General features: G+C 40.4%; 1 protein-coding gene across 1 annotated transcript in view; it reads right to left on the reverse strand.

Annotated features, from left to right (window-relative positions):
* Window positions 1-341: 341 nt before the first annotated feature.
* Window positions 342-12298, reverse strand: part of TES (testin LIM domain protein) — a 49250-nt gene continuing 37293 nt past the window's right edge. The window contains exons 6-7 of the mRNA XM_077469982.1: window positions 10906-11064; window positions 342-4789 (exon numbers count right to left, since the gene is read on the reverse strand). Of these exons, the coding sequence (XP_077326108.1) occupies window positions 4598-4789; window positions 10906-11064 (351 nt within the window). The 3' untranslated portion in view covers window positions 342-4597. The remainder of the gene's footprint in view (window positions 4790-10905; window positions 11065-12298) is intronic.

Raw genomic sequence — 12298 nt, forward strand, 5'->3', positions numbered from 1 at the left:
TAGAATGAACCTTGGAATTTAATTGGTTCATGTGTGAAACCACTGAATTTTGCCCATAAATTGGTCTATGTAGTTTTATACGATTCAAGAAGATGTAACCATACTAACAGTTTGGTAAGGTTGAAAAAAAAAAAAAAAAAAAAAGACACAAGTCCAACCTATGTAATATTCTATTAGATGCAGAGTTGCTAAAAATAATTTTCCATTTGGAGGAAACCATGTAAAAGGTTAACAAATCTTTGAAATGATCTCCCTCTGCAGGAACTTGGTGAAAATGAAAGTCAGCAAAGACCATTGTAATAAGCATAGTACAGGCACATACATTAATGATGAAAACAAAATTTGTTTTTTCTTTTTAATTGCTGAAAGAAGTGCATTATCGTAAAACAGAAGTATTCATAAGGCTTAGCTGGAATCTGCATAGTTACAACTGGTAAAACAGCAAAGATTGTGTGGTTTCCATTACAGCGGTGACTTATTAAAACATACAATGGATTCATACACCAGCAGGAAGCATGCCACATCCTCTACATTTCAAAAACAACTTAGATGATTCATAGCCCAGATAATTCGCATGTTGTACTAGTTTGCCTTAAGGTTAAACCTGGGAGCCTTTGTAGAAAAAGTGGCCCATCAGCAAAATTTCTTGTTGCCCATGCAATCCAATAATTTTCTTTGTCATTTTTTCAGTCTAGGTGCGAAATAAAAGAATGATTCTGGCAAACAAGAAATGGATCCTTACATTAACCCCACACAATGACCAAATAGGATTCCATTGGGTACTGGTCTGGCTTCCGTTAACTTAAAATTTGGTGCACCTTTAATGGTTTATTTATTAAATCTTCATGTCTAGTCCGTTTAATTGCAATTTTTCAAAACCCAAGGCTAGGGTTTTATGCCATGCACAAATTCTTAGCCAACTAGAAATACTGCGATGCCCTCAACAATATTTTAGGTCTTAGTATAATGGTTCAAGTGTTCTTCCACTGAAATACCATAGGACAAAATAGTTAAAGTGATTGTAAAGTCTCGTTTTTAAAACAAAACCAAAAAAATAACAAACATGTTATACTTATCCTCTGAGCAGTTGGTTTTGCATAGAGCAACTCAAATCCTCCTCTTCTCTGGTCCCTCCTTGCTGTTCCTGGCCCCTCCTTCCTGTTAAGTGCCCCCACAGCAAGGAGCTCGCTATGGGGGCACCTGAGCAGTACCAGCTCCATGTGTCCATTCAGACAAGCCCCAACCTGGGCCAACCCCCTCCCGCCCTTGATTGGCTAACTGACAGCCGTGGAAGCCAATGGTGCCTCTGCTGTGTCTCGGCCAATAAGGAGGAGAGTCCCGGACAGCCAAGGCACTTGTGGACATCACTGGACAGAGATGGGGCTCAGGTAAGTAATTAGGGGGTGCTGGGGAAGCTACTAAACACAGAGGCCTTTTTTTGTTTAAGCTTAATGCATAGAATACATTAAGATAGATAAAAAATCTTCTGCCTTTGCAACTCCTTTAACATAGTATTGCAAGAAGAATGAAACATTTGCTTTAGTAATATTGTGGTTACCAAAAACTTTCAATTTGTAGGTTTATAATGCTTATCCCCAGTTTGCGACAAGTTAAATTACATTGTTTTCAAAAGGTGCCCATCATAATCAATGCAACTAAGCACTGTGCGATTTTGGAAAATGTTCCAGCACTAAAAGAGCAGTAATGCACAAATCAATTTACAAACCTAAATTAAAGCAGTTCTGAAGAATTTACAATTTTTAGCCACTTGAAACCGCTAGGATTTCCCGAAGTTCAAACCTGCAAACATTTCTAATGTTAGAATGAAACCGAGGACATGCTGCCAAACAATTCTATCCATTCAAACAACTAATATGACTTTGAAGAGTCCCTTTCACAACTGAAGGTGCAGTGCAGATGGAGCTTTTGCTGCTTGTTTAACCTTGGCAATAAAAGCATGGATTTTATATTTCCACCTTGTTAACTACCACTTGAATACATTTGCCTTTTCTAAGCAATACCAAAAAACTGAAGGGGTTCTTTCCAATGAAACAAAAGCCCAATGCAGAAAATGTGAATGACTGCTCAAAATCAAACAGGCAATTATTTTTGTTTCTGGTCCAGTGGCCCAGACACATATCTAACATTTTACTTTTCTTTATTGGAGAGAAGCAATACAACCTAGTCTTGGATCTATCCCAGATAGCTTACTGTAGAATGAGCTAGCAGCAGCACAATCATCCCATAAAACACTGTGCAGACATTAATATACCAAGCTGTAGAGACTGGTACTGTTGTGCAAATGGAGCACAGAACACTAAAAAGGTACAATGCATGGAAATGTGCATGATGCATGTTGGTGTGATGAAGTGTCATTTTCTGAATGGCATTCAATTCATTCTAAATGGCACCCTAATGTGCTTTCTCAAATCACAAGCATTGCAGTACAATGAGCAGCAGCACACTAACAATCATTGCTGTGCGCTGCCAAAAAATGCTGCATGTACCTTTTTCGGTGTGTTTGGCTGCTTTAGACAGATCATTCAAGTGCAAGAGTATAACGGCAGCCCAAAAAAAAAAAAAAAAAAAAATGTAAGATTTCCCAAAATGCTGGTTGTGTCCATAAGTATTTCCGTGCTCTGCATCATGCATATTAGGTTTGTGACATTCCTAATGCCAGAAACTTACATATACAAACTTTAAAATTAGGTTTCTTCGATTTGATAAATATTTTAGACAAACAATGTACCCCCCACTTGGCATGTAAAATAACCAAAATATTGCACTCTGCACAAAAATCAGTATCATTCATGCTCACTGACTGTCAGAAAAGATTAAATTGGAACTTTACCTATAACAACTTGATGAAAATAATGTTCTTTAGCAAGAAAAGTACATTCTATATTAATAAATGATGCCAGTATTGCTCCTGTTTTTTTGCCAGAGGCTTGTATTTAGATCAGCCTCAACAAATCCAGCACTGTGTCTAAATAGAGCAACTGAGCATGTGCAGAGCAGGGTGAGACAGTTTAAAACTTTTTTTTTTTAAAGTGGATGTAAACCCAATGTCATGCTTTCTAAACTACTGCCATAGGGGTTATCTATAAGGATATATATGTCTCCTGCATGTATCTTTACCTGTCAAATGTCTCCCCTCTGTTATGAGAACTGAAAAACTGCATATTCTGTGGGTGGGTCTGTTGTCTGGAGCTCGGTGGGTGGAGTCGTGATGTCAATAGACTCCCCGCCCACCTCTACACTCCCCTTGTCAATATGCATTTTCTCCTGTGCATTTCTTACACTGAACTTCTGCTATGATCTCCAACATCCAGTGAAAAGACAGGAAAGTAACCACATGACTTCAGCATGCCCAATTATGCCGAGTTGGGGAACATCCAATTCTTTCAGAGCAGCAGAAGAAAGGAGTGGGAGGGAATGAAAAAATAATGCATGTCTCTCAGGATATGTAAATCACCTGTCACTCACAGCAAGGGGGAGGAGTTTACAAAGTTTGTCTCTGTTTGTCAAGATTTATCTCACTGAACAATAAAAAAGATGATTGCTCAGAGCTGGATTAACTATTTGTGGCAAGACTGGGCTCAAATGATAGGAAATCGTATACTTTACATTATGACATCAAAAAAATAAAATAAAATAAGAATTTCAGGTTTACATCCACCTTAAGCAGCATAGGCACTTATTCTTAATACATAGCTATACCTGTAAAAAGGGACCAGCCTGAAGTGATCTAGCGGGGCTTTAATTTTAAAGCTTCACTTAAAGTCTTACATTCATATTTTTTTGTTGTTATCCATTCCCTTTTCAACAGGTATGTACCAGACCCATTAAGATTTTAGAACAGTCTGATTTGAATGCAGAGTGCAATCTGCTTTCGACGGGTATAGGCATCTTCAGCAAAAAGAAAATTCAATTGTAGACGGCAAGGTCTTTATATTTGCCATACTGAAATTTATTGTGAATGGAAGAGACTAAAGGGACATATAAAGCAGTGAATATGATATTCACTGCAGATGAATGTTCCTGGTGCACGTGTCCTAATTTAGAGGGTATGTTTAAATACGCCTCTTAAAGTTTTTATTTCCTTGCACAGGATAATAGGCATTATAACATTTTGAGCAATACATTGTGGTCAACCTATACGACAGCTCAACATTGAGCACTGCAGCCAACATCTTAAAAATGGGGCTGCTAGTACCAACAAAACAGGGGGCTGCTTTTTCTATTGTTAGTAGGCAGGGCAACGTTCAACTTTTTAAGCAACATGGAAATCCTCTTTCAACAATAAAGTGCTATAGCCATAGAACTAGGAATTTGAAAATATAAAGCGGACCGATAGGATATGGAAAAACAAAAACTTCAGTACTACAGTATGTGGTGATTTCTGTATAAGTTGTGGTTCTAAATTTAAAACACCTGCATTAAAACTGTTTTTCATTTGACAAAGAGCCTTTGTGTGATTTTTTTTTTTCTTTACCATTCATTGTTAATTGCATAGACTTTTCTTTTTTAATATGAAATGTACTCTTAAATTAGCTGCAAGATTCATCATAAATGTGATTTTACACCATTTTCCTTCTTAGGATGTCATTTTCTTCTTGCATTCGACAGAGCAGAACACCATTCCTTCAATTGGCATGAACTTTTGACCAATCAGGCACTTGCTGCAACATGAGCACAAGAAACATTCTTCCGTGGCATGCCAATGGAATCCACTGTAGCTCACACGTTGAGCTTCAGGATCAACAGCATTGTGACAGCCCTGGCATGTCTAAAGAAAGGTTTAAATAAAAAAAGAGACATATTAGAAAACTGGAGTTGTTCAATTAAAAAATTCTTCAAAGTGGAACTAAAGAACATTTAGAAAGGTTGATTGTGCCTGAGAAGTACCATAAAATGTATCTTTGGTCTTGAAATGCTTCTGAAAAATATCAGGGCACATCCTAGGTAGCCCAATGCTTACAGCCTCACAGCTGTACAGTATATCTTTAATGTCAATGCTGCCTGAGAGTTAAGCCTCCTACACACGATTGGATTTTTCCCCTGAAATTGTGCGATGACAGACTGGACAATTCCATTGGACAATTGTCAGATTTTCTGCAGACAAATGTTGGATGGCAGGCTTATAAATTTTCCAGACACTGGTCTGCTGTCAGATTTCCCGATCATGTGTACACAAATCCGTCAGACAAAAGTCTAAAGTATAAACACGCATGCTCAGAATCATTGCTCACCAACACAAGATTAGCAGAAGGTGCCCAAAGGGTGGCGCTCAAGAGCTGAAATTCCACGTAGTACATCACTACGTTCATGTTTGTTGGCCGACAAGTGTGTGCCGTTTGCATGCAAGACAAGTTCATGGCCAACACCTTTCGGACAAAAGTCTGACATTTTGTCTGTGCAAAGTCCAATCGTGTGTACGAGGCTTGAGACCCCATACAACTTATCAGATTTCCTTTAGCTTTACCAAAACCATGTAGTGCAAGGGCATGCCTGACTGCATACAAATTGAAACACCTAAGGTTTTACCTTATATGGCTTTGGTAAATCTGAAGGAAAAAAATCCACAGAAAATTGTATAGTGTGTATCCAGCTTCAGGCTCAGAATAATTAGAGTGATATTTGCAGATTTTATTTCTGTTCTACTCAGGCACAGCCCTGCCTCTTCAGAGATGTCCACCTTCAGACAGAGAAACAGTAAAGAAGAAGACGACATGTTAAGCCACTAGTGGCAACAGGTCAGCTACAGGGAAACCACATGCAAAATTGATGACTAGTCCATTGCCCTCTGCTCGTCCATTTTAACCACTTGCCGACCGCCGCACAACGATGTACGTCCATTTTTTGAAGAGGGATATCTCGGTAACGGCAGCAGCTGCTGCCACAACCGAGATATCCATCTCTTCAGGCGGCGGTCGGCTGTACGATAACGGTGGTCTCCACGGCGGATTCGCCGCGAGATCACCGCTATCGGCGGCGGGAGAGGTGCCACCCCCCCTCCCGCCGCCCTCCCGCACCTTCCGCCACTTACCGGAGCCGTCGGTAGCGGCGGAGGCGATCGGGTCCTTCCGTCGGCTGGGCATAGAGACAAGTGAGGCTAAGATGGCCCCCACTCGTCTCTATACCATAGGAGGGCGGAAGCGACGTCAAAACGTCACTTCTGCCCATACCTCTTAAAGGTATATTTTTTTTTTAAATGTCAGATTTTCTTTTTTTTTTTTTGTTTTGTTGCATTTTAGCCCAAATATGAGATCTGAGGACCTTTTGACCCCAGATCTCATATTTAAGAGGACCTGTCATGCTTTTTTCTATTACAAGGGATGTTTACATTCCTTGTAATAGGAATAAAAGTGATCCATTTTATTTTATTTTTTTTAAAAAGTGTAAAAATAAATAATTTCAATATTTTTCCGCAGTGCTTCTGGGGAAGGGAGTGGGGGTAGGTGGTATGTGGCAGTGTCAGTAGTTTTATTTTATATTTTTTAATACATTTTTTTACAATTTAATTTGTTTTTAAATTATTTTATCATAATGCTTTCTGGGGGGAGGGGGTTGGGGCAGTGGACAGTGTCCGTAGTTTAATTTTTTTTAAATATTTTTTTGGGGGGGCTTTTGTGAGATGTCAGGGGTCTAAACAGACCCCTGACATCCTTCCCTTTGAGACAAAAGGACTGAGGACACATTCCCCAGTACCTTTCTCAGCACTAAAGATGAATGAACAGGAGACAGAGGCTCCTCTCCATTCATAAACTGAGCAGAGTAAACAGTTTACTCTGCTCATTTATCACAGGACACAGAAGCTGTGTCCATTAACTAGTTCCCCCCGCCCGCAGCTGGCTCTCCCGCCAGCTGTGGGGGACGAAGGGGGCCAGAGGAGAACGGGGGGGGGGGGCAGAAAAAGGACATGGAGGGGGGCTGGATGAGAACGGGAGCGGCGAAGGACATGGAGGGGGCCTGGAGGAGCACACTGAACAGCTGGGGATGATCGGTGCGGCTGGAAGGGCAGCCGTGATCACCGATCTCCCTGTATAGTTTTTTTTTAGCCATCAGCCATGGGAGGAAGAGAAGGAGGAGAAGCGGCTGTCAGCTAAAAATCTATACAAAGGAGATCGGTGATCCAAGGTGATCCAAGTTGACCCCCGACGCACTGATCATACCCAGGAGATCAGGAGGAGCTTGTGGGAGTCACTGCAGAAATGCAGGAGTCTTCCGCACATTCCCGGAGACTTCAAATGTCTGTTCGAGGGTGAAATTTGAGGATTTATTTTTTACCCCCCAAAATGACTGCAGCTACAGAGGTCAGTGGGGGATCATTTATTACTTATTATATTGTAAATTCTTGAATGGCTGTAGTATAAATCCCCAATGGCTTCAGACTCCTTGATGTAGATGTCTTCCCACAAGCCAATGAAGCAAGACTATTGGTGTCAAGAGTAACACAGTTTAACCACTTGAGGACCGCCGTATTGCCATTGTACGTCAGCACAATGGCACAGGCAGGCATAATCACGTACATCTACGTGATTGCCTTCCAGCGGGTGGGGGGTCCCATCGGACCCCCTCCCGCTGGATACGGCGGTCCGATTCGGTCCAGCAGCGATCCGTGATGAGGGGATGGCCGTTCGTTTTCGGCCACCCCCTCTGGATCGCTCCTGGCCAATGAGAAGCTTCCTCCCCTGTGTATTGTTTACACAGGAAGGAGGAAGTGATGTCATTCTCCTCGGGGCGGTCTTTTTGACCGGACTACGAGGAGAAGAGTAAAAGTAAGTCTGCACGAACACTACACTGACATGTAGGTACACACAGGCACACAAACCCCCCCCGATCCCCCCCCGCCCCCCCTCCCCCCCAGTCACAGTGTCACTGATTGCATTGATCATTTCTTTACTGATCAATGCATTCAGTGTCAGTTGTGACAGTAAAAACTGTCAGGACAGTTAGTGTTAGGTCCAGGGTAGCCCCCTATCACCCCCCAATAAAGATTTAACCCCCTGATTGCCCCTAGAGTTAACCCTTTCACCCCCTTTTGCCAGTGTCACTAAGCGATCATTTTTCTGATCGCTGCATGTGTCGCTAGGTAGCTAGTTATTTTTTTAGGTTCACCGCCAGGTTTTTATATCGCTAGGTACCCCGATATACTACCCAATAATGTTTTTAACCCCCTGATTGCCGCTAGTTAACCCTTTCACCCCCTTTTGCCAGTGTCACTAAGCGATCGTTTTTCTGATCGCTGCATTAGTGTCGCTACAGTCGCTAGGTAGCTAGTTATTTTTTTAGGTTCACCGCCAGGTTTTTATAGCGCTAGGTACCCCGATATACTACCCAATAATGTTTTTAACCCCCTGATTGCCGCTAGTTAACCCTTTCACCCCCTTTTGCCAGTGTCACTAAGCGATCATTTTTCTGATCGCTGCATGTGTCGCTAGGTAGCTAGTTATTTTTTTAGGTTCACCGCCAGGTTTTTATATCGCTAGGTACCCCGATATACTACCCAATAATGTTTTTAACCCCCTGATTGCCGCTAGTTAACCCTTTCACCCCCTTTTGCCAGTGTCACTAAGCGATCGTTTTTCTGATCGCTGCATTAGTTTCGCTACAGTCGCTAGGTAGCTAGTTATTTTTTTAGGTTCACCGCCAGGTTTTTATAGCGCTAGGTACCCCGATATACTACCCAATAATGGTTTTAACCCCCTGATTTCCGCTAGTTAACCCTTTCACCCCCTTTTGCCAGTGTCACTAAGCGATAATTTTTCTGAACGCTGCATCAGTGTCGCTAGGTAGCTAGTTAACTAGGCTCCCAAAAAGTCCCCCACATGTGGTATCCCCGTACTCGGGAGAAGCAGCAGAATTTATTTTGGGGTGTAATTTGACTTCTGCCCATAGCATGTGTGAGCAATATATCATTTAGTGACAACTTTGTGCAAAAAAAAAAAAGTTTGTAATATTCCCGCAACTTTTGGCAAAATATAAAATATTCCATGGACTCAACATGCCTCTCAGTAAATAGCTTGGGGTGTCTACTTTCCAAAATGGGGTCATTTGGGGGGGTTTTGTGCTATTTTGGCATTTTATGGCCTTCGAAACTGTGATAGGTAGTGAGGAGTTAAATCAAAAATTTGCACCCTTAGAAATCCTGAAGGTGGTGATTGGTTTTCGGGGTGCCGTGCGCGACTAGACTCCCAAAAAGTCCCACACATGTGGTATCCCCGTACTCGGGAGAAGCAGCAGAATGTATTTTGGGGTGTCATTTCACATATAACCATGGCATGTGTGAGCAATATATCATTTAGTGACAACTTTTTGTAAAAAAAAAATAAAAAAATTTTTTTTTTTTTTTGTCATTATTCAATCCCTTAGGACAAAAAAAATAAATATTCAATGGGCTCAACATACCCATCAGCAATTTCCTTGGGGTGTCTACTTTCCAAAATGGGGTCATTTGGGGGGGATTTGTACTGCCCTGCCATTTTAGCACCTCAAGAAATGAGATCGGCAGTCCTAAATTAAAAGCTGTGTAAATTCCAGAAAATGTACTCTAGTTTGTAGACGCTATAACTTTTGCGCAAACCAAAAAATATACGCTTATTGACATTTTTTTTACTAAAGACATGTGGCTGAATAAATTTTGCCCTCAATGTATGACTAAAATTTAGTTTATTCGATTTTTCTTATAACAAAAAGAAGAAAATATCTTTTTTTTTCAAAATTTTCGCTCTTTTTCCATTTATATCGCAAAAAAAAAAAATCGCAGAGGCAATCAAATACCATCAAAAGAAAGCTCTATTTGTGGGAAGAAAAGGACGCAAATTTCGTTTGGGTGCAATATTGCATGACCGCGCAATTACCAGTTAAAGCAGCGCAGTGCGAAATTGCAAAAAGACCTCTGGTCCTTAAGGTGTTTATTGGTCCGGAGCTGAAGTGGTTAATAACCCTAGATTTCAACAGCAACTGGCAGCAAGGCAGTCTAGCAGAAAGAAGGGACAATATGTGAGCGGAGAGGTAATGACCCCAAGAGCATCGCATTACTATAGCGGACATCTATTTTCACTGGAAATCTTAGAAGTTTGATAGCTGTAAATAAAGAACATTTTAATTATGAGTGCACATGAAAAATCCTATCTAGGTACATTGAAAGGCATCTGCCATATCAATAAGCTATCACTGCTTGTGGCGTTCCCTGGTTTTACTTACCGTCACCAGTCTATATCCCTGATTGCCACCACACCAATCATATGATGGTTCTGTACTGCAGTGGTAACAGTAGATTAAAAAAATAAATAAAAAAAAAATAAAACACATCCCTCACCATGCTTCTTACCAAATACCCTAGACTATCTACTTTACAAAAAAAGGGGCCTTTGTACAATCCCGGCACTTTAAGGACCTCAAGAAATAATAGGCAGTCAAATACATATACACCACATAGAACAGAAACTAAGAACAACACATTGTTTTCTAAAATCTTCTGTATTTTCTCTTTAATATAGCATAAAATAAAAAGCCCAGTGGTAATTAAATACCACTAAAAGAAAGGGATTATATAATTTCATTTGGGTAGAGTGTTGCATGGCCGAGCAATTGCCAGTTAAAGAAGCACAGTGCTAAATAGAGGAATGGAGGTAAAGCGGTTAAAAGCTTGATGTTGCATGTATACTACTATATATGTGGTTGAGCAAGAGATTAAATAGAAACTTTTTCCCTCCCATCAATACTGTGGCTTTTTGAATCTAAACTATACTGGGTTCTCTCAGGAAAGGACCATTTTCATCAAGAAAAAAAAAAGATTACTGTATAAAAATAATGGAAATATGAGTTACAAAATACAGTAGGAAAGCAGAAAAATGGAAGCAACAGGAGTGACAGCTGTAGTATACTGAAAGGTCTTACCACTGCATGGTTCTTCACATAGCAAGGCTTGCACACTGGCTTGTCATTCACCATCACATAAATTTCCCCAGCCAAGACACAATCACAATCAAAGCAACAGAAATGCTTCAGGTGCCAGTTTTGTCCTTCTGCTTGAGTGTATTCATTGCTGAAAATCAGCTTGAAGAAAAAAAAAAAGAAAAAAAAAAAAAAAAGAAAGAAGTTTCAAATTAATATTTAAATTACACAGCATTTTGTTTTAACTGGTGCTGACCAGTCGCCGCAGTCTCACTGCAGCTGAATAGCACACCTGGGCGAAACAACGTTACCTTATGTCGCTTCGCCTTTTGGCCCCCTGTAGCTGATGCGAGTGTCCGGCGGGCGCGATGACCGCCGGACACCCATGATCGCTAGTGACAGTGCGAGAACCGGGATCTGTGTGTGTAAACGCACAAATCCTGGTTCTTTCAGGGGAGGGGATACAGATCGTGTGTTCATACAAAGTATGAACACCAATCTTTCTTGCCCTAGTCAGTCCCATCCCCCCCCACAGAACACACACCTAGGGAACACAGTTGACCCTTTGATCGCCCCCTAGTGTTAACCAGTGACATTTATCCCTACCAGTGACATTTATATAGTAATCAATGCATTTTTATAGCACTGATCACTGTATAAATGTCAATGGTCCCAAAAATGTGTCAAAAAAGTGTCCAATTTGTCCACTGCAATATCGCAGTCCCAACAATAAAAAAAAATAAAAATAAAAAAAAAATAAAAAATTGCAGATCGCTGCCATTACTAGTAAAAAAATAAGAAACATGCCATAAATCTATTCCCCATTTTGTAGACGCTATAACTTTTGCGCAAACCAATCAATATATGCTTATATGTATTCTTCTACGTTTATGGAGAAGGATACATATTGGCCAAAACTGAGGAAAAAAATAAAAAAAAATAGTTTTTTTGGAAAAAATAAAAATGTGGGATAGTTATTATAGCAAAAAGTAAAAAAGATAGTGTTTTTCGAAAATCTTGCTCTTTTTTTTTTCCCGCTATAAACAAAAGACGCAGAGGTGATCAAATACCACCAAAAGAAAGCTCTATTTGTAGGAAAAAAAAAAAAAAAGGATGACAATTTTGCTTAGGTACAGCACGACCGCACAATTGTCAGTTAAAACGACGCAGTGCCGTATAGCAAAAATTGGCCTGGTAATTGAGAAGCCAAATCTTCTGTGGCTGAAGTGGTTAAGGAGACCCAATTGTTACTTCTTCCTTTCTGCTTATTTTATTCAAAGCACCAGGTGTCGCTACAGCACTACTTTCAAAATAACTAAACATGCCATCTGGTGGCCAGTAAAGAAAAATACATGCATGAAGAAAATTATGACATGAATGCTTAAACTTTACTTCT

Source organism: Lithobates pipiens, unplaced genomic scaffold (genome assembly GCF_037356315.1).
Source record: "Lithobates pipiens isolate NorthernLeopardFrog02 unplaced genomic scaffold, aLitPip1_a1.2 Scaffold_8, whole genome shotgun sequence".
Classification (NCBI taxonomy): Eukaryota; Metazoa; Chordata; class Amphibia; order Anura; family Ranidae; genus Lithobates; species Lithobates pipiens.